The sequence below is a fragment of the Tupaia chinensis genome, unplaced genomic scaffold, assembly GCF_000334495.1.
Source record: "Tupaia chinensis unplaced genomic scaffold, TupChi_1.0 Scaffold000098_1, whole genome shotgun sequence".
NCBI classification, from domain to species: domain Eukaryota; kingdom Metazoa; phylum Chordata; class Mammalia; order Scandentia; family Tupaiidae; genus Tupaia; species Tupaia belangeri.
This window is the reverse complement of record NW_006159560.1, coordinates 859,092-882,285: the sequence shown is the minus strand read 5'-3', so window position 1 is coordinate 882,285 and position 23,194 is coordinate 859,092. Positions and strand designations below refer to the sequence as shown.

Genomic DNA, 23,194 nt, shown 5'->3' with positions numbered 1-23,194 from the left:
TTTTAAAAAAAATGTTTTTGGACAATGCAAATCAACTGCAGTTTAAAATTTTTATCCAAGAGGTACTCCCGTCCCCCGCTTTTCTCTAGGATGTTACATTCCAAGTCTTAGCTACTTTGTCAGAGGTACAGTCATCGCTTTGAAGTCAGATTCAGGTATGAATTTAAACCTTGCTATTTCTTAGCTGTGTGATCTTGCCTCAGCACATAAGTGCAGGTGTCTGTTGGCATTAACATACATACAGACGCAAGCTGGTACCTTTATTGCACCTAAAGAAATGGAGCTGAGCGTCAGTGTGTACATCTTCCCAAAAGCAAGCCCACCAGGTCTTAACTTATACTACTGAAGGCTTCTAATGTAGTCTGGTTACTGAAGACCTGGTCTTGAAAGGAGAGGAACTGTTGAAAATTTTAATTAATTATTGCATTTTCTGCTCTTTCTTCTAAAAGTTTTTAAAAGGAGACTGCCATAGTAGGTCTAGGTGGGCAGAATTTTGGTAAAGTGTTGTTTCAAGTCAAATTTTAAATTACCCCTTTTAGAAAAATTACAGTTTAGGACTTTTGATCCCTGCCCACACTTAATATCATGCAGTGAATCCCTTCTACAAAATAGTATGATAGCTTTTAATGTCATCCATCACCCTATTCGATAATGAAACAGAGCTGCTGGAACAATTGGAAAAGCTGCTTGCCCTAAGCCTGCATCCAATTTTAATGTGTTTTTTTTTTTTCTTCCTCTCTCACCAGGATTTCAACAGCCCCTCATTGGTTTCAAATAGATATTTTATATTTAGTACATGGGGTGTGGGGGGTTTTGGAATCTGACATACAAAATTACTGTTCCCCTGACACTGTATAAACCATTTCATCAAATAATCACTTAGAGAGCTTTGCATATTAGGTGGTATATGTCCAGTCTGACAAATAATAAAAGCACTGTGAATAGCTATCATTTATTTAATGTCTACAATGAGCCCAGTACTTGGCACACATTATCAAAAATCGGAAAGTGCCATTATAAGCTAGGTCTTGCATGATCTTAATCTTACAGTTAGGGAATAGGGAGAGGCCAGGTGTCACAAGCCAAGGTTCTGGGGTCAATACTGTAACACAGTGAAGTAAAACAAGAGAGAATTTAGACTCGGATCCGCATGCAATTCCTAGCTCTGTCCTTGACTGTATGACTGACGAGTTTTCTTAATTCTTCTATGTAATTTCCTCATCAATAATTGAGATGCTGCTTTAACTCCAGAACTTGTACAAAAATTGAACTACAGACCGTTCCTCTTGGAGACCGACTCACAGCAGCACTTAATAAATATTAACTGTGATGAATACTACAAGTGTGACACTAGAATTTGAACATGGCCTCCTGAGGTTGTGATTATAACACAGTACATCTAAACTGAGTCTGGAAAGTGAGATAATAACGTCTAGTCTCGATTTTAATTTGGATGAAAGAAAAGTTTATGCCAAACAAAATGCCTTAAGTATTAGGCTTTAATCAACTGGATGTGGAAATACTATCTTCAGTGGAAACACTGTATGAGGAAATGGAATTATGATCTACTTCACATAACACAGAATTACTATATGATCTTAATAGAATCTTAAGCAGTAGGAAGAATATTTATCCTATGATTTATCCAATGTAATGTAAATGGATTGCTACCTGGGATGAATTTCCTGTTGATTTATCTTTTCTTTGCTATGTTTTTTTTTTTTACAATTTTTAAAAAACATTGCCAGAGGTGGGTCAGCAGGTGGCGTGCTGGATAGGATGCTGGAGCCCATGTGGTCAACTCTGTAGTTTAGTCCTGGACTGGGTCAAGCTTGAGAAACATGCTAGGCACATATGCATGCATGCTCAAAATCCTCAGAAGAGAATGGAGGAGAACGGACTGTGGTGTGGTCATCTCCCTAGGGGGAGGAGGTGATTTCCCACGTTTCCTCTCTGTCTCTATACTTCAAGTGGATGCATCCTACAGGGAAAAAAAAAATGCTAGAAGGAGTGTGCACTTGCCAGAGTGAGACCAAGATGGGGAAAGCACCTCCCGATGCTGCAAGCTCTTCTCCTTTTCTCTCTCCGGCTGGGATTCTGGGTATACACATGCCCCATGTGGTTTTCAAATTGCTGGGGCCAGGATTTGAAATGCAGTTGGCCATGTGGTATCTGCCTTACCCACTAGGCAACTGGGCTGCCCCCCACCTTGATTTCTTAATTAGCCACTCAATAAGAATGAGCAGGTACATATAATATGTTCTAGAAATCAAAGTGTAGGAAAATGGTTGGTGTCGTTGATCAAATGATCTGAAAGGAAGCAGAGGCCCTTCCCATGAGTCCACATGAGGTAATTTCTTTTAAAAAGGAAAATAAAACAGACCAACAGATGGCTTAGGTCACTGGATTTTCACAGTTGACTGTGGTTTGAGTTCTGGACCCAGTGGCTTAAAATTCATGCTGGCTGGGGACTGGCAGGTGGCATGGTGGTTAAGGGTGCTGGACTCCCACATGTTCGATCGCATTTCAAATCCCAGACCTGGCGGTTTGCTTTCTCACTTTCTGTCATTCTCCGTCCCTCTCTGGTTTTATATTTAGATAGATAGATAGACAGACAGACAGATAGATAGACTGATTGATAGATTGATAGAGAGAGAGAGAAAGGAAGTGACTGATAGATTGATAGAGAGAGAGAGAAAGGAAGAAAAAAAGGAAGACTTATTTGGGGGAAAAAAAATCATGCCAGGTACATGCCCCAAATCCTGAGAGAATGGAGAAGGGATTGTGGTATAGCCACCCTCCACCAGGGGGTGGGGTGGGGTGATTTTTCACTTTCTCTCTGTCTCTGGTGAGCGTGTGTATACTATAGCCAAAAAACAAACAAACAAAGAAAGAAAGAAACAAAAAAAACCTCTTTAAAAAAAATTATCTGCAATACAGCCCTTTGTATAATGACATTTCTTTGTGTAATTATTTTTTCCAAAATGAAAAGAAATACAAATCATCTAGAATATTCAGCAGAATGAAGTCATAATGTAATTACTAAAGGAAACATTATTTACAAAGTGTAAAATATTTCAACTAAAATCTTTTACTCATCTCAGCCTATGTAAAAAATGTAGAGTTAAGAATGTAAAACAAAAACCTTTTCTAAAAAGGCATATGTACTCTCCAGAGAGACGGGGGAGAAGAAGGAAGCACCCCCCCTCGGGCATGGTGTGCTGCATTCCCTTCTCCATTGCTCCATCCTGGTGGGATTTGGGAGAGGGGTATACATGCATACACAAATGCTACACACACTGTGATTTTCAAGCCACCAGGTCCAGGTCTCGAACCATCATGTCAGCCACATGGGATCTAGCTTCTTTAGCTACCTGGGCAGATCTCTAAAAATAAAATTCTTTTAAGTTTCCACATCCACCAGAATCACATTCTTCTTGTAGTCAAGTTTGCAACAGAGGATCTTCAAATACAGTCTAATCAGATATGTTAACAGTATACTTAATCTTAAAAATGTAGAGAAGGAATTTTGTACTTAAACCCATCTAATAATGGTATTTCTGTATTTTAATCTATTTTTTTAAAAACAATGACGCTGACTAATAACTCTTAATATTCTTTTAATTACTAATCTTTCTTAAAATCTAATCTTAGGTCCTATTGGAGAGTTAAAAAAAAAAAAAAGAAAAGCACAATTAGCATTTATGTAATAGTAGGTTAGGATAAACACAAAACGTAAACCTAGTCTGTTTTCCCACATGAATGACGAAACATACTTTTAAGTTTACATTTCTAAAGTGCTCTCTTAAGATAAAAAACATACTTGCTCAATTTTTCAGGTGATTTTAAACATGAAATAGTTTTTTGGTTTGTTTTATAGAGTATGTGTTAATGACTCAATAGAAGTTAATTTTTCCTCCTAAAATTTTTTTTTCCTCCCATCTCTTCATGTGGGTCACTACAACAAATTACAAATTACTCATTCTGATAGAGAATATAGCTACCAGTATCTGAAAACTCCAATTTTCTGCCTAGCAAGCTGAGTTCACTCAACAAGAAACTTTATCAAAAGGGATCTTTTCTGGTTTCATTTGGTTTTTGCACAATTTGTACTGCTTCACTGAAAAAAAAAAATAAAAAAAAAGCAAAGTTAATTTCTACAGCTCAATATGATTATTCTGCTTTACAGGCAATTTCCAAGATACAGTTGATGATTTTAAAGAATGTATCTATAAGGCTTAGCAGGAGGTTAAGGGACTGGATCCCACAGGGCTGAATAGGCTTGAAAAACACACTGGGCACATGTGTGCACGTCCAAAATCCCAAAAGGACAATGGAGGAGAAGGAATTATAGCGTGGTCATCTCCTCCGGGTAGTGATTTCTCACTTTGTCTCTCTTTCTCTGTCTCTCTCTGGCAAATGCATGTGTCCTATAGCAAATAAATAGATAGATAGATAGCAAAAATAAAAATAAAAACATTGCTGAGAATGAAGTTGGCATGTACATGGGATCCTAGTGTCTTTTCATCACTTGGATGGACTGAGGCACTCGCCTGGTGCCCAGCACTCAACAGAGGCTGCCAGACTGAGCATGTGCCCAGTGTCTGCCTGATCTGTACAGTGGGAAGAGGCGGGTTCTTCCCTTTACAGACCCACTGCCTTGTACCAAATCATCTCCAGCCTGCTGGCACCTTGCCTCTTCCTCTGTCTTCTCTGCACCAGCTCGTGGTTTGATTCTGTAAGTTCTAAACCTGTTTTTTTATGTTCCCATGAGATGTGATCATGTGATCACTATTACAGCTCTATTCTGTGAGGTGCTCGATAAATCAGGCACAAGGCAACTATTTTAATATTTCAAAGATGCAACATAAATATCTGAATTTTAAGTATTGCCAATTATAGCAATGGAAGCTCTTCAAAAAAAAAAAAAAAATCCTAGGGACCAGCAGTTAGCATAATGGCTATGTCGCTGGACTCCCATGTAGCCAACCATGGTTTGAGTCCTGGACCTGGTGGCTTAAACTCACACCAGGCACATGTGTGTGCGTACCCAAGATCCCGAGAGGAGAATGGAGGAGAAGGGATTGTGGCATGGCTATCCCCCCTAGGGGGTGATTTCTCGCTTTCTATTTCTTTGTTCTCTCTCTGTCTTTCTGGCGAGCACACATGCCCTATAGCAAAAAGCTCTCAAAAAAAAAAAAAAAAAAAGTCCAAAAAAAGAAAAAAATACATTCAACTTAAAAAAAAATGGAGAAAATGGAGGGTTTGTATAGAAATGCACTGGTAATGTGCTGCTGATGCAATGTCAGATCCATATGGAAGGTCACAGGTTTGGTTCCCTGGTCCACCTGTACACACCAGGCACCTATGATATGATCCTGGCTACTGGGAAGGCTTGTCTCTCTGTGTGTATGTGTGTGTGTGTGTGTGTGTGTGTGTTGGGGAGAGGGTAGTGTAATGTGTGACCCTATTGGGGGTGCTTATTTCTCTCTATCTCTTGCTGCCTCTCAATCTCTTGCATTCCTCAAAGAAATAAATGAAACTTTAAAAAAATGAAAAGGAAAATTATTTGAAGAAATTTTTGATCTAGGATCATTTAGTAATGCCATTCTAGAGCAATTTCTCCAGCAATCACTTCCTTTGTCAGAGTGATTTTTATATGAGATTCACAGCTAATGGCGACTAATAGTCTCATTCCCACACTGTTTTGAATGTGAGTTCAGTTTATATTGAATAGTGAAAAAGCAAAACAATTAGTACTTATGTAATTCAAACAATATCAAATTGCTGAACCTGGTTGGACTGGGACAAGACAATGATGCAAGTCAAATGAAAAACAATCAACCAAGATGAACTCTGTGCTGGTTTTCCAATTAGGTCATTCAGCAAGAGTGGGAGGTTAGGAGAACACAGTGTGTTTTTTAAATCTTGGTACAGTTAATTAAAGAAGTAAAAAGTAGTTGTGATCTTCCAATTTGTTTAAGACATAAAGAGCGTGTGAAAACTGTCTTTGTTCTTTGTCTGATTCTGTATTTAGAGAGGTTAAATTTAAACCCTGATCTTAAACACAAAAGTTCCCCCCCACCCTGTGACCCTTGCATACAATACTCATGAACAATACAGATCTACCTAACCTGTGAGAAAGTGGTCAAAATGCCAAGTTTTTCCATGATTATTGTATGCTTTTCTGTAATTTTTACTTTTTTCTTTCAAATTAAATATTTTAAAAATTATTTTAAATTTAAATTTATTATTATTATTGTTATTAATTTGATCAGAGCTAGAGAGAGAGGGAGAATGTGAGAAAGAAAGTCTCCAGGTCTAGGATTCAAACCGTTGTCGGCCATGTGGGTGTCCACAGCCTTAATCACCACGCCATCTGCCAGTCCCTAAATTAAATAGTTTACATGTATAGTAGCCAGTGTTTAAATATTCTACATTTTATTATGATCAAAAGCATATTGATAAAATTACTTCCCAAGATGGGAAGACTCTTTTTTAAATGTATGGTTTGTATAAAGCTATGCTTTATTATTAACATTTCTGAAGCAGTTTAAACATATATGCATTGATTTTTACCTTCCTAACTCAGAGATACCTGAGAGAAGATACCTTTAAGACTTACTTGTTTTTCTTTTTAGGTTTTTACTACCGGACTTGTGTGCTTGCCTGTGAGAGACAGAGAAAGGAAAGTGAGAAACCACCCTCCAAGGGGGATGGCCACATCACAATCCCTTCTCCTTCAATCTCCTCTTGGGATTTTAGGCATGTGTCTAGCATGATTTTCAAACTGATGGGTCCAGGACTCAAACCATAAAGGCAGCTATGTGAGAATCTAGTACTCTAATGCCTACACCACCTGCTGGTCCCACTTCGTTTTTATTTTTTATAAATGAAGAAACAGCCTTTCAATTATTGAAAGGATGCTGCCATTTTTTCTCTGGTTTCTAGGAGCATGGTATGAATAGAAAACTCAAGCCCTGGCTTTTCCCTCTATACGAGAAAGAAAATAATATATAGGAAGGGATTAGGAGGAAAGAAAAGGTATTTTTTGTTGTTGTTGTTCTCCTAAATTCTATAGTTTTGATTCCATTGAAACAAATACAGAAAAGAACCTCCATTTATAACTGTTCTGCAGTGTGTGCATAAGTATGAAGTGTCTCAAACTTCCTAAAGCCCGCACCATCTGCTCCTCAGTTAATTTGCTCCAAGTGACTTTTTAATTCTTGCTGATCATCCTGATACCCTCCCTTCCAGACATAGTATTCTTTCACCTTTTGCTTTATTTCATGTTTTCACTGCTAGAAAAGTAAACAAAACATTTTTGTAAAGATGAACTACAAGGTTGAAAGCCAAAGGTTTCATGGAACTGCAGGCTCTGCTAAAGACAATTCAAGACCCCTGAGCGGTGTAAGATTAAAGACCTTCTACCTGGAAGGAGAAAATGCAGTTCTCACTCTTCTTGGGCATTGTTCTCTGTCAGGTGAGGTACAAGAGTTCACTGTTAATTAGCAACCCAACACCTACAGTGAGGTGATACTTTAGTAAATGGAAGGTTATAGTCAATGAGTTCCAAGAGCCAGCATTTATTAATGAGCTACAAATTGGGCCAACCTGAGGCCATGATGGAAACAATCCACCCTGCTTTGTGAGTTACTGCTTCATTCCTTGGTGTCAACCTGTTCTGTCTGTGTGGATTTAGTCTACGGTATTGGAAAGACGGGAATGAGAGGAGTTCAGTAGGTGTGTGGATGGCTTTAGGGTCATTCCAGGTGGTTCTGAGGTCTTCTGGCTGACATTCAGGTTTCCCTGATTTTTAGCCTAGGACTGAAGCCATGAACTGAGTGTGCTGGGGTAAAGCTCTGGAAAACATGTAGAGGGATTTTATATGCATCTACGTATCTCCAGAAAAATTATCCAGTCTAGTCCTGTGGCCCAGTGGTTAAAGGGAGCCAGACTGCATATGGCCAACCACAGACTGAATCCCAGCCCCCTCCCTGGCAGCTTAATAAACTTCCAGGTGTATGAGTATACCACCCCAAATCCTGACAAGTTGAAGAAATAGAGGAGTTGTGGGGTGACCAGGCCCCATTCATGGGTACTTTCTCTCTCTCTCTCTCTCTGACAAGATCACCCTCCTTCTGGCAATTAAAAGAAAAGAAAAAGAATAAGAAAATTCATGATCGGCTTCTCTCTCTTTCATATTGAAGAAATTAGGATGAATAGTGGCTGTAGATACCAAGGAAAGATTAAAAGAAAAAAAGATACTACGGCAGGCATGTATATCTTTGAAGAGCAGGATACTATCGGGTTGTTGAGGAAGTCATGATGTATTTTTCTTTCAAAACTGTGTCATGACTCTCCTGACAACCTAATACACAAAAAACGTGGGGGGTTTGTGAGACTGGCATCTTTTTTCACTTGCTACAGGACTTTCCCCCTTTTTTCAGAGAGATTTTTTTGCTATAGGGTATGTGCATTTGCTGGAGAGATATAAAGCAAGAAATCACTCCCCTGGGGCAGGGGGGGTGGCCACACCATAGTCCCTTCTCCTACATTCTCCTCTTGGGATCTTGGGCATGCATGAACACACATGCGGTGTGAGTTTTAAATTACCAGATCCGAGACTCGAACCGTGGTTGACTACGTGGGAGTCCTGTGACATAATTGCTATGCCATCTGCTGGTCCTGCTACAAGACTTTTCTTCCTGCCAATCATGAACAGCTTCATACTGTGGCTCCTCAGGATGTCATAGTTGCTAAGATCATCACTTAGCACCTCCATGGTCAGGAGGAACAACACACATTTCACTCCATGCCACATGGGCCCATTCCACTGGCAGACGCTGAGGCCCCAATGCCGGCACCAGGCTTTGCCTTTCACCCTCTGACTCCTACTCACGGCATGACATGGCCAGAGCAGGTGCTGACACAGGCAGTCTAGGTCTCCTGGCAAACTTCTGAACACCTAACCAGACAGCTGTTTTATTTTAAAACTCTCAAGAAAACACCTCCAGAAAAGGAGTGAACATTTTCAAAATTTGATCTCTCTGATATTCTGGTCCAATTTAGCTGGATGGTTTCATTCCTTTTGAAAAGCTATTTTCCCAGCCTCACGTCCAAACTCCACTCATCTGCCCTACTCGAAAAGTATCCTCTTCCCAGTCTCTGTCAGGGTTGGCCCTTATCCCATCATCCCCAGAACTCACCCTCCCCTGAGCCCTGCCCATGTCTTCTTTTTCCTTTCTCAATACAGGTCTTCCACTGGATTAAACCTGCTCCATGGGGGCCAGGCCCTTGATACTTTCTGTTATCCACAATCTCACGCCCATTTCCTCTTCCTCTTCTAGGCAGTACCAGCCATAAGCCACTGCAGCACCAGGTGACACGATGCCTAAGCCAGTGGTCCCTAACCCCAGAAACTATTTCCTGTAGGACATATATATATTTTTTTAATGGATGAGGATGGGGAAGAATGGTTTATGATAGAGCACAACCTAGATCTCTCTCACACATGCAGTTCCCAATATGGTTCATGCTCCTATGAGAATCTAATACTGCCACTGATCTGATGGGATGGAGTTCAGGCCAAAATGCCAGCGATGGGGAGTGGCTGTAAATACAGATGAAGCTTCGCTCACTTTCTGATCATGCACCATAACTGTTCAGCCAGTTCCTAACAGGCCATCCATCATACTGGTTCATGGCCTAGGGCTTTGAGAACTGATCTAAGACACTGTGTCAATACCTTCTAATGGAAGTAAGAACCTCATAAAAGGACTTGCTGTATGTTAGAGAAGGCTGAGGTTTTGCATTCCCCTGAGGGCCATAGGTAATCTGACCCAGGGGCTTTGTTCAGTCTCCTTCACATCTCCTGGGCATGGGCCTGCACTAGCCAGAACAGGCTTTTATAGAACTGGGTCACTCCAGAGGAGTACTCAAGAGTCGAGTTTTCCCTTCCCACTTCTCCACCACCTCTCCTCCAAGTCAAACTGAGCTTCTTTCCATCTGTCAAGAGCTCGATTTTGCCATGTGATTGTAGTCCACTTGACAATGTTCATTTTTTGATGTCACATCATTTTTGAGAATAGCAGATCATGTAAGCTGTGTGAGCCCAGTCACACCATGAAGGCAAGCTCAGTGACAGCAGCTTCATGTCCTGTGACTCAGGATGATCCTGAGCCATGAGGCATGAAGCAGACATCAAAGTTGAAGAGCTGATAGTGTTCGGCTTTGGGGAGGAAGACCATTCTCCCGATGGTTCTCCAGGCCTCATAAGCTATATCCAATTTTTAATCACACACAGGAAATGAAACACAGGAAGATAAAATTTTTAAATAAAGTTTTAGATTAATGTCAAGATGTTAAAGAGGTACTTCAGGATGGCAATGGTAATTTTTTAAAAATATGAAGCTCATTCCTTAAGAAAAAATAGAGACTTTCCCATTAGGGCAACAGAAATTCAAATTAGAGTTTCAACTCTGAATGGCTAGGAGTTAATTATTTAGAGTATAGCAAGATAACTGTTAAATTATAATGTGCTCTTCCTAAGTATTTTAAAGCCAGAGCTGTTGCCCTACTTTTTGATGGGTAAAAATAGTTGGGATCTAATATAACTCCATGAGAAGCTATATTGCTTAGGTGCTAGTACACAGAGTCAATACTGCCACTGATCTGATGGGATGGAGTTCAGGCCAAAATGCCAGCGATGGGGAGTGGCTGTAAATACAGATGAAGCTTCGCTCACTTTCTGATCATGCACCATAACTGTTCAGCCAGTTCCTAACAGGCCATCCATCATACTGGTTCATGGCCTAGGGCTTTGAGAACTGATCTAAGACACTGTGTCAATACCTTCTAATGGAAGTAAGAACCTCATAAAAGGACTTGCTGTATGTTAGAGAAGGCTGAGGTTTTGCATTCCCCTGAGGGCCATAGGTAATCTGACCCAGGGGCTTTGTTCAGTCTCCTTCACATCTCCTGGGCATGGGCCTGCACTAGCCAGAACAGGCTTTTATAGAACTGGGTCACTCCAGAGGAGTACTCAAGAGTCGAGTTTTCCCTTCCCACTTCTCCACCACCTCTCCTCCAAGTCAAACTGAGCTTCTTTCCATCTGTCAAGAGCTCGATTTTGCCATGTGATTGTAGTCCACTTGACAATGTTCATTTTTTGATGTCACATCATTTTTGAGAATAGCAGATCATGTAAGCTGTGTGAGCCCAGTCACACCATGAAGGCAAGCTCAGTGACAGCAGCTTCATGTCCTGTGACTCAGGATGATCCTGAGCCATGAGGCATGAAGCAGACATCAAAGTTGAAGAGCTGATAGTGTTCGGCTTTGGGGAGGAAGACCATTCTCCCGATGGTTCTCCAGGCCTCATAAGCTATATCCAATTTTTAATCACACACAGGAAATGAAACACAGGAAGATAAAATTTTTAAATAAAGTTTTAGATTAATGTCAAGATGTTAAAGAGGTACTTCAGGATGGCAATGGTAATTTTTTAAAAATATGAAGCTCATTCCTTAAGAAAAAATAGAGACTTTCCCATTAGGGCAACAGAAATTCAAATTAGAGTTTCAACTCTGAATGGCTAGGAGTTAATTATTTAGAGTATAGCAAGATAACTGTTAAATTATAATGTGCTCTTCCTAAGTATTTTAAAGCCAGAGCTGTTGCCCTACTTTTTGATGGGTAAAAATAGTTGGGATCTAATATAACTCCATGAGAAGCTATATTGCTTAGGTGCTAGTACACAGAGTCAAAGTGTCTGAGCTACCCTGGTACAAATCCCAGTTCTGCCACTTTCTTCTAATGGAGTAACATTCACTAAGTTACTTACTTCTCATATTATTACATATCCTCCTCCTGGATGTTGGCCCCCCTCAGTATAAAAGGATATTTAATAATCCTACATGTTTCATAGGGTTATGATGAGGGTTAAAATGAGAGTATGCAATAAACTTCTCATAATGAGCACAAAATAAGTACTCAATAAATATTTATTATTTTTTAAAATAAGCTTTATTTTATTGTATTTATTTATTTTTTTTAGAGAGGTTTTTTACTTTAGGGTGTGTACATTCACCAGAAAGTTAGAGAGACAGAAAGTTAAAAGTCACCCCCCAGGGGGGATGGCCAGACTGCAGTCCCTTCTCCTCCATTATCCTCTCGGGATTTTAGATAGCATGCACATGTGCCCAGCGTCGGGTTTAAGCCATTGGATCTGGGATTCAAGCCACAGGAAGACCACATGGGAGTCCAATGACATAACCATTATGCCATCTGCTGGTCCCAATATTTATTATTTTTAAGAGTTGAAGGATCATGCCATTTAGGCTTCATTAAAAAATAGATAATGTTTTCCCACTGTTGTTGTAACAACCAAATTCAAAGTTACTTCATTATCTTTGCAAACTCACAAAACTTTTTTTTTTTTTGGAGAGGTTTTTGCTATAGGGCGTGTGCGCTCACCAGACAGACAGAGAGAGACAGAGAGACAGAAAGCGAGAAATCACTCCCAGGGGGGATGGCCATGCCGCAATCCCTTCTCCTCCCCATTCTCCTCTCAAAATCTTGGGAATGCACGCACATGCGCTGCCGTGACGCACGCACATGCGCTGGCGTGAGTTTAAGCCACTGGGTCTGGGACTCGAACCACAGTTGACTACGTGGGAGTCCAGTGACATAGCCATTGTGCTAACTGCTGGTCCCGTCACAAAACTTTCTGACTTAAGAAACTGTGCTGAGGCTGTGGCGGCATGGATGTAGTTCAATGCTTTGCGATCCAGGAAGCCACAGGGAAGACTGGGGTTGGTTTTGATTTGTACACCCTGGGCAAGTGGGTGCATGCCCATGATCCCAGCTGGCTGGGAAAGGCTGATGAAAGGACTCTGCTGAGGGTGCTTAACTTTCTCTTCCCTCTCTCTCCCACCCTTTCTAAGGAAATGATTTTTTTTTTTTTAAATGAAAGCTATATGAGGGCCTGGAACCTAGTAAGTGCTCATTAAATGGTCATTATTAGAGGAGCAGATAGTCAAGAGAATAAAGCATTTTTTCAGGGCCAGCAGGTGGTGTGGTGGTTCAGGTGCTGGACTCCCACAAGTCTGACCACAGTTCAAGTCCTGGACCTGGAGGCTTGCATTTTCACTTTCCCTTTCTTTGTCTCTATCTCTTTCTGGTCACAGAATAATAAATAAATAAATCTTTGGGGGAAATAAAAGAATAAAGTCTTTTTCAGCACTGTTCCTTAAACCAAACTACTCTGTGAGGACTAGTAAGAGAATTACTTTTCTAATTTTAGGTCACAATTCAGATGGAATGAGCAGATACATTAACACCAAAGTAGCCCATGAAGATTTTTTCTTTTTTTTTAGAAGTTTTTGCTATAGGGTGCATGTACTCGCCAGAAAGACAGAAAGGGAGAAATCACCACCCAGGGGGATGGCCATGCTACAATCCCTTCTTCTCCATTCTCCTCTCAGGATCTTGGGCACGCATGCACTTGCACCCGGCATCAGTTTAAGCCTCTGGGTCCGGGAGTCGAATCGCCTTCGACTACATGGGAGTCCAGCGACATAGCTATTATGCCAACAGCTGGTCCCAACTCATGAAGATGTTCCTACAAACAGGCAATCCCATAGACTCGTTTTTAAGAATGCTATGAGTCAGGTGACCCCTCACTTCCTTTGGGGTGGCAGCTGGAAAACCAAGAGCCATGTGAGCAGCCGGCCTTTCCCAAGCACTGGAGGGTATATTCTCTGTGTCATTTCCATTCATGGTTCCATTGTTCTCGCTCTCTCACCTTCACATTCTCTGTCTCCTGTTTATTTGTTTCAGTCATTTCAAGTTTCATTTTAAGTCATCGAAATTTGTGAGCTGCCTTGGATAATTTTCTTTTTCTATTTTATTTAACTTTATTTACTTACTTTAATTTGACCAGAGAGGAACAGAGTGAGAGAGTGAGATTAGGGGGATGAGAAAGCAATTCACAAGGTCCAGGATTTGAACCATGTTCAGCCATGTGGGAGTCCAGCACCTTTAGCTACCACTGCTACCTGCCGTCCCCTGCCCTGGATAATTGTCTCAAATAAGATGGGTTGAAAACAAACACAGAGACACAGGAATAACTTTGAAAATCTATTCCTGATTAGTACTTTCCAAATCTGCCCTAATTTACTTTTGGCTCACATGTCTCTATTTCAAATCATTTTTGAATAAATTATCTCAACTTTTTTTTTTCTTTTTTAAACAATTATTTATTTATTTAATTTTATTTCTTCTTATTATTATTTTTAATTTGACCAGAGAAAGAGAAAGAAAAAGTGAGAAAGCAAGCTACCAGTTCTGGGACTCTAACTGCAGTTGGCCACGTATGGTGTGGGAATCCAGCACCTCAACCACCACGCCACCTGCTGGCCCCTCAACACATTTTTTAGTTCCAAGAAACAAAGAAATGGCATGGGCACAGAAACAATGGTGCATCTCTCTCTCTCTCTCTCACACACACACAAACACACACACACACACACACACACACATTTTTTGCGTAGTAATCAAACAACTCATCAGCAAATGTTGCTTAAGCCCTGCTCCAGGCTGGTCATGGCCTCTGCACTGATCAGCAAATCAAGTTCCCTCAATATCCTGTTTGGTTTTGGGCTCTGAACTAGTTTAAGTTCAATAATTGTCAACATACAATAATAAGAAAAGAACCCAAACTGGAGCTGAAAATTGCACAGGTATAATAATGTCTAAGTTCAGCAAAACTGAGTTGAAAAACCAGAGACCGTTAATAAATTCTCTCTCCTTCCTTCTACAAGTTGCACATAGAAAGAGGGAAGGAGAGGCAAATTATTCATACCAGCTAGCCATGCACACACTCCAGGGCCTGGGTATGTGTTCTCCGAGGTTCTGCCCTCAGCCTACTCTTCGTCTCTCTAAACAGCCATTCGTGGGCAACTGCATCTACTTTCATGGAGGATGGTTCCAAATTCCTTATTTTCAGTCTTCAGGTCAGCCATGTGGGAGTCTGGTGTCTTAACCACCATACCACCTGTCGACCCCCAAAGTTACTTTCTACATGGCCTTGCTATCTGTACCCTCTCTAAAACTGCAGCCTAGTTCTATACTTGCTGGGAGCCAGCAAGTAGTATAGTGGTTAAGACGCTAGATTCCCACATGGCCGACCATGATTCAAGTCCCAGACTTGGTAGCGTGAAAATCATGCCAGGTGCATGTGTGTACATACCCAAAATCCTGAGAGAAGAATGGAGGAGAAAAAAATTGTAGCAACGGTCATCCCCTGGGTGATTTCTCACTTTCCTCCTTACTCTCTCTCTCTCCTGCGAGCATACGTGCCCTATGGCAAAAAAAAAAAAAAAAAAAAAAAAAAAAAAAAAAAGAAAGAAAGAAAGAAAAAAAAAGAAGTCACAACTGTTTCCCTTTAAGTAGGTACATCTCACTGTAGCCAGAGAGTAATGCAAAACTGAGCCGACTACTTGACTGCGTGAAGACATTTGAGGCTCGGTTTTACCTAGGGATGAACGGAGGCTCCTCCTCAGAGTCCAGGACGTGGCCCCAGTCTGCCCAGAGAGCCTGACTTACTGTCACCTCACACCTCAAAGTTCACACAGTGGTAACACGAAATTGCTTCTGGTGCCTTGTACAGACAGTCTGTCCGTATGCCCCCTCGGTGCTGTCAGTTCTTATCTTCCAGTTTGGGGGGCAATTCTTTGGGAAGTCTTCCCTGACCTTCCAGGGTGGCCTAAATGTCATGGCTCTGTGTGTTTCCATAGTAACCGAATGAAGGACTATCAGAAATCTGGGCAAACACATGCCATCAACACTACATTCTCATGCTTCTGTAAGGAGGAAAGGCGTGTTCACACCATCACAGGTGTAGCCTGCTGGGTAGGTACTGATTTAAGCTCTTTGAGTCAAGCACTAGAAAGAATCAGGTTACTTGCTTTCTAATTTTTGGTAAAATAAAAAAAATATTAAAAATCCCTCAATCCAATCTTTTTATTTTACTTTTTTTTTTTTTAATTGGCAGAAGATTAGGGCCAGCAGATGGCATGTGGTTAAGGCATTGGATTCCCACATGGCTGAATCCAGTTTGAGTCCCTGACCTGGTGGCTTGCTTTCTCACTTTCCATCTCTATGGTGAGTACATGGGTCTTGTAGCAAATTAAATAATAATAATAAACTTAAAAATTAAAAATAAATATATTTAAAAATAAAAAAAAATTTGCCAGAATGCCTATGTGCTTGCCAGAGAGAAGAGACAGAGAGAGAGAAAAACCATCCCCACTGAGGTGTGGGCACGCTGACATTTTTTCGCTTCCATTTCTCCATCCTGTCGGGGTTTGGACATGCACATGTGTCCAGTATGTTTTTCGAGTCACCGGGCTGGGATCTGAACCACAGCTGACCATGTGGGATTCAGTTCCCTTAACCACTAGGCTACAGAGCTGGCCCCTAGACTCAGTCTTTAAAAGTGTTTTGTGGGAGCCAGCAGGTAGAGTAGTGCTTAAGGTGCTGGACACCCACATGGCTGATGGTGGTTCGAGTCCTGGCCCCAGGAGCATGAAAATCACACTCGCGGGACCAGCAGATAGTGCAATGGCTACATCACTGGACTTCCATGAAGTCGACCACAGTTCGAGTCCTGGACCCGGTGGCTTAAACTCTCACCAGGTGCATGTACATACATGCCCCAGATCCTGAAAGGAAAATGGAAGAAAAGGGATTGCGGTGTGGCCATTCCCCCTGTGGGGGGGGGGGTGATTTCTTGCTTTCTGTCTCTCTCTGTCTTTCTGCTGAGTGCATGTGCCCTATAGCAAAAACTTCTCCAAAAAAAAAAAAAAAAGAGAAAAGAAAAAAAATTACACTCACAGGACTGGTGGATGGCATAATGGTTACATCGTTGGGCTCCCTTGTAGTCAACCGCGGTTCGAATCCCAGAGCTGGCAGCTTAAAACTCACACTGGGTGTGTGTATGTGCTTACATGCCCAAATCCCAAGAGGAGAATAGAGGAGAAGGAATATTGGCGTGGTCATCCCCCCAGGGGTGATTTCTTACTTTCCCTATCACTGTCTCTGTCTCGCTCTGTGAAGAGAGCCCTAAGCTTGAAACTTCCAAAAAAATTGCCTATTTGAAAAACAAACAGAACAAGATGAGTGTGTGATTATATCTTTTAAAGCAATTTCATTTCCATGATGAGACGTGTTAAGTCTCTTCCTTTAAGGGAAATGTCTGAGTGTGGGAATTGCCATCATAGGTTTCGACCTTACCAAGATATGGACTCTTCTGCCAACAGGTCTGCAAACAAAAATGTAAATCCAGACGACTTTGCATAATAATGAACCCTCTTCCTCTTTTATGGCCCTATAACTATTGGGTGATTTGTGGTAGCTGTGTCTTCCAGACACTGCTTATATACTGTGTATCCAAAAAGAAAATTAGGTTATAAATAGCATGCTGAATCTAGTCAGCTCTGTTCACTGAGGGAGCACAGAGTAGAACAGGCAGATGAGATGAAACAAACAATCTCAGAGCTGCAAAGAGACCAACATAGTGACACCTTTTACTGGAATGAGAACTTACAGGTCAGCAGTCAAGAGGCCTGCACGAATCCTTGGGCCGAGTGCATTGGTAAAGGACTGACTTAGAGGGGCAGTCATTTAACTTGCTGGCTCTTTTGCCACACAGGTACATTCATGTGTACACTCAAGCATTTATTTGGTGGCTGCGAAATATCTACAACCTTGCTAGTTTTAGATACAAGACTCTGACTCTACAGAGTTCTAACAGAGGAGCTAAAAGTCTGGTTGGTGGCTGCCAGTATTTTCTTACCTGTGTGTTTCCAACGAATGCAATTGCCTTGATCAGCCAAAGAGCTCATCTTGAGAGTAAATTTCAACAGACCCTGTTCCCCTCCAGGAAATTTCCAAAGATCCTTTGTTCCCTAAACACAGGTTTTGAGAGCCGCTAGTTTAGAAGGGTTTACCACTCAAAGGGCCACTCTAGGAACTAAATAATATATTACAGGAAAAACAGAGACACAATGAAGAAAAATGAAGGGCTGAAAAACCAAAGCCCTAATAGCGCAATGTGATTATATCATCTCTCTACAGATGTGACTAGGACCTTAGCATTTGTTCTTAGAGAGTAATCATGACCTAATATTTTGATGCCACTTTACAATCTATAACATCTGTAGTTTGTTTTTAAGTAATTTTTCATAGTAATGCTAAAGCAGGGCAATACTTCTTTTCCTATTTATAGAAAAAGAAACTGAGTCTCAGAAAAGCTAAAGAACTTGCCTAAGCTCACGTTTAGTGGGTGATACCACAAATTAACATGAAGTCTTCTGACTCTGAAGATAGTCTACTTTCCCAAAGGATAATCCTCATTTTTGAAAAAAAAATGTGCTTATTCTTTTCCATTTTAAGACAGGTTCTGAACCTTCAAGGCAAATAAGTGATTTCAAAGTTAAAAATAAAATGATAAACTTCCATCTGTAAGGTACAATCATCCAGCTATTAACTGACATGACCGGCAAATAAGGAGAAAAGTTCTAAGTGTTTTTATCTTAAATGTTGATGAAGACAAAAACAAGCACAGCGGAACCAGCAGTTAGCATAATGGCTATGTTGCTGGACTCTCATGTAGTCAACTGCAGTTCAAGTCCTGGACCCGGTGGCTTAAACTCATGCCGGGCGCGTGTGCATGCATGCCCAAGATCCTAAGAGGAGAATGGAGGAGAAAGGATTGCAACATGGCCATTCCCCCTGGGGGGTGATTTCTTACTTTCTGTCTGTCTCCCTCTCTGTCTTTCTGGCGAGTGCCCATGCCCTATAGCAAAAACCTCTCCAAAAAAACCAAAACAAAAAACAAAACAAGCACAGCTATATATCCCACTAAACAGAACACAAAGAGCCTAATTATATCTAAAAATATAATTTATATCTCCATACATAGTCACACTTGTTATTACAGCAAACTGCAGGGCTACATTGGAGCATAAAGCCTTAAGCCAACACACTCAAAGTCGGGCTGCTGTGTGTTCCCCTCAGCTCCGTCTCCACAGCAGTCCTTGGTGCTGTTAGATGCCCCTCATCTCTGTCTACACAGTGGTGGGGAATCTGCTTGAAATCTCAGGGCTTGAAGCTGAAGGCTAGCAAGGGAAATCAGAAAGCCAACTCAGTAACTATTCAAATACAAATTCACATAATCCGTGTGTGTATCCACACGCAGTCACGGGTGCATGTGCACACGCGCACACACACACACACACACACACACACCCCAGAGGGAGCAAAGGAGGTCTTCTCGGTGCTCAGATTACCCCCTTCATTAGGACCAAGGAGGCGTGGGCAGGCTATACTGGGCAGAATTTTCACGAACTCTACAGCTGATGGGGCAAAACACCAAGACTAGGTTATGAAATTCAGAGTGACAAGACTTTAGGTTGGGTCTAGGTTTGGTGGCTTAAGCCTTTGTGTGGATTAAAGTTTGGCTTTGTGGTTCGGGATAGATTGGTTAGCTGGTCTGATCTTAACTGCCTTCATCTGAAAAAGACAATGACAACATATGTAAACCAGAGTTGTGTGAAATAAGTGCTTGAGACTTTTTTTTTTTTTGCACAGAAAAATAACGTCATGACTTTCTTGATGACCCAGTATAAAAGGTATTATAAAAGTACTCTCTTACTGTTAATTTAGAAAGTGCTACTACAAAGACAGCCATGTTTGTCAGATACTTTTACTCTCTCTCTCTCACAAGATAAAAGAGTAAACAAACACCACATACAAGATCAACTCGGTCTTAACACTCATGAAATCTGGACTTACATTTATAGCCTTGTTTTATGCAAGTAGATCCCTATTATTCCCTCAATAGGGAATAAGTTATATAAATAAAAGGCCTTAAAAGGCATTCATCAAGTTTCATTATCCATTAACCACTCAGCTTTCCAATAAAGAAAAAAGAATTTTTGGGACCAGCAGTTGGCATAATGGCTATGTCGCTGGACTCCCAAGTAGTTGACCGTGGTTTGAGTCCTGGACCTGGTGGCTTAAACTCATTCCGGGTACATGTGTGTGCGTGCTCAAGATCCTGAGAGGAGAATGAAGGAGAAGGGATTGCAGAGTGGCCATCTCTCCAGGGGTGGTGGTGGTGGTGGTGGTGATTTCTTGTTTTCTGTCTCTCTGTCTCTCTCGTTCTTTCTGGTGAGCACACATGCTCTATAGCAAAAACTTCTCAAAAACAAAATAAATAAAAAAGGGAAAAAGGTTTTTTAACCTTTAAGCTTTTCCATGTTTACTTACACCTGAGTTATAAGCACAATTTATTCCTCAGGTAGTTCCAACAGACATTACTAGGAAAAGAAAAACTAAGAAAGAACTAAGAAACCTTTTGCTTTAGTAGCAGAGAAGGCAGATTGTACGAATTGACAAAAGGTGGGTTCTGACACGAAGCCTGACCAACACACGGGCTGCAGGCCGACACAGAGACCCCTTTACCTGTCCCCGGGTGTCCCCCACACCACTTTGTTCGCACCTATCACTTACTAGTAGGCAGGCTCGGGAAGGGAAGTTCTTAAATTGGAAGGTACCAATGGCGTGAAATAGGTGCGAGCAGTAAATTGTACCTACTTATCTTCTACTGAGCCAATCCTATGCTTAAGAGAAACGAGAAATGGCAGAAACACCTTTAAAAAATACACCTCCTTTACTATACAAATTATTTTTTTCTACTTTCTCAAAGAAATCAACCTTCTTGTAACAGAACCTCCATGTTCCTAAGGGCAGATGCTCTTCCTCAGTCTGGGTCAACCTAGTTCAGGTGGCCCGACTCCAGCCAGAGCTGGCCTGTCCACTCTCTGCATTGCTAGGGCACGGGTGCTGGAGCAGAGGTGGGCATATGAGCCCAGTTCAGTATGAGGAAAGTCCAATGGGGGGCTTTTCTAGAAACTGGTTGGAAGAGCAAACTTCTTTTTGTTGGAGAACTGATCGCTGTCTCAGCACCATGAGAGAACATATAAGAAAACAGAGCCAGACAATCGCTAGAGATGGGGAGAGTGGGCTTGAGTTATTTTTTTTTTTTTTTGAGAGATTTTTGCTATTGGGCACATGTGTTTCCCAGAAAGACAGAGAGAGAGAGAGAGAGAGAGAGAGAGAGACAGACAGACAGACAGACAGCGAGAAATCCCCCCCCAGGAGGGATGGCCAAGCCGCAATCCCTTCTCCCCCCAGTCTCCTCTCTGGATCTTGGGCACGCACGCACATGAGCCTGGTGTGAGTTTAAGCCACTGGGTGCAGGACTCAAACTGTGGTCGACTACATGGGAGTCCAGCAACATAGCCATTACCCCAACTGCTGGTCCCAGAGTGGGCTTGAGTTCTAATGACTTGGCTTAAGACCACACCTTGCCTGAACCAAGCCTGTACTTGAACTTTCTAGTATGTGGGCCAATGAATTTTCACCTGTTTGAGTTTTCTGTTACCTGTAACCAACCAAGAGCTCATTATCCTGAGAAAGAATTACTGAACTTCTGCTATTAATTAATTCGATGCTGAGTTTGGAGACTGTCACATAATTAGTTATATAAATAATGCAAAATCATGCCATATCAATTAAAGAATGTTAAAATCAATCCCAGAAGCAAAGAAATAATTACTTGGTAAGCTTTTTCATCCCAGAACTAAGAATACTCCTTGTAGTCTCTGGGAAAACAAAGGTGAGATATTCTAGTTGCTTCTGCTTGGGTCTCTGAAGCAGCAGTTCAGATCTCAGAAAATTATCCTGAGAAATAAACCTTGGGGAGTCTTCGTGTTGACCCCCTTAGTGAATGTAAGTATCAACTGCACAGTAATACCTCTGCTAAGGGCAAAAATTCTGCACGTTCACAAGACATAGTTTGCAACGTCCATAAGATCATCCAGCTTAAGTCTGATGTTAATTCATTGCTCATAAATGAAGGTGAGAAAAGGCAAAAACCAAAACAAAACAAAAAGCAAAGTAGAAAGTAACAATTTCTCCTTAAGAAGTGCAATTATTTGGACAGAAACCAGCCTAAATACACAATGAATTTCAGTCGTATTTTCATTTCGTGTAGTTGTTTGAAAACCTTCCTTTGGAATAAAGGTAGGGTTCACACAGGGTTCTGGAGCTCGAAGTAGCTGCTAAATGAAAAATTAGCATGTGTTAAGGGCACTTCAATCACAGACTTGATCCCAATACCAGTGTTTCCATTTGCCCCAAACACACGTTTATATGAAAACACAGAAAGACAGAGATAATATATTACGTGTGTGCTTTGTGAAAACACGATTTCAGATCATGCAAGTTAAATTTATAATGACACAGAATTATTTTTCCAGGTCTTGATGAAAAACAAAGGACAAGAAAGCATTCGACTGGGTGGAAACTTTCCGGGTCGCTCTTAGATAAGGCATTCCAACCTTTCATCACTGGCAAACCATATTAAAAAATATCTTTCTGAAGGATCTCCCCATAATACTACTACAACACTGACTATACAAGTACACTACACGCTAGATATAAAAATGTGTAAAAGGAACACCCACATGAACATTTACCTTCCACTGCTCTTTTGAAGAAAACTTTGCAGCTGCCACAGGTTACCACCCCGTAATGACATCCGGAAGCCTCATCCCCACACACCAAACATATTTTGGATGGTCTTGAGGATCCAGTAGAAACGCTTCGTAAAGTAGAGCTGGGGAAAGAAATTAAGATTTAAATAACTACACCGTAATGAGACATTTAATACGCTGCACAGCTTAGCTCAAAATGTGTCAAGAATCACGATTCCATAAATGAATTCAGTGTGTAAGTGGTCACATCCTGGGGCAACTTATAAACTTATACAAGGAAGTTGTAAAACCTACCAGTAGTGGGGGCTGGCAGGTGGCGTGCTGGTTGAGGTGCTGGACATTCCCACGTGGCTGACCACAGTTCAAGTCTCGGACCTGGTGGCTTGCTTTCTCACTCTCCCCCCCCCCCCACCCTTTGTCTCTCTCTGGTCAAATTAAAATAAATAAATGAATAAATAAAATTAAAATAAGTAGTTCTAAAAAAAACTACCAGTGGGATAGTGCTGTCAAGAATGTTGTTCTAACAAAGCCCATTCTCCATTCTGAGAACTGAGAAATAATCACATC

General features: G+C 41.2%; 1 protein-coding gene across 1 annotated transcript in view; it reads right to left on the bottom strand.

Moving 5' to 3' along the window:
- Positions 1–23,194, bottom strand: part of NR3C2 (nuclear receptor subfamily 3 group C member 2) — a 450,621-nt gene that overhangs the window by 177,662 nt on the left and 249,765 nt on the right. Inside the window, 1 exon segment of the mRNA XM_027769929.1 lies at positions 22,610–22,749. Coding sequence (XP_027625730.1) covers positions 22,610–22,749 — 140 coding nt within the window.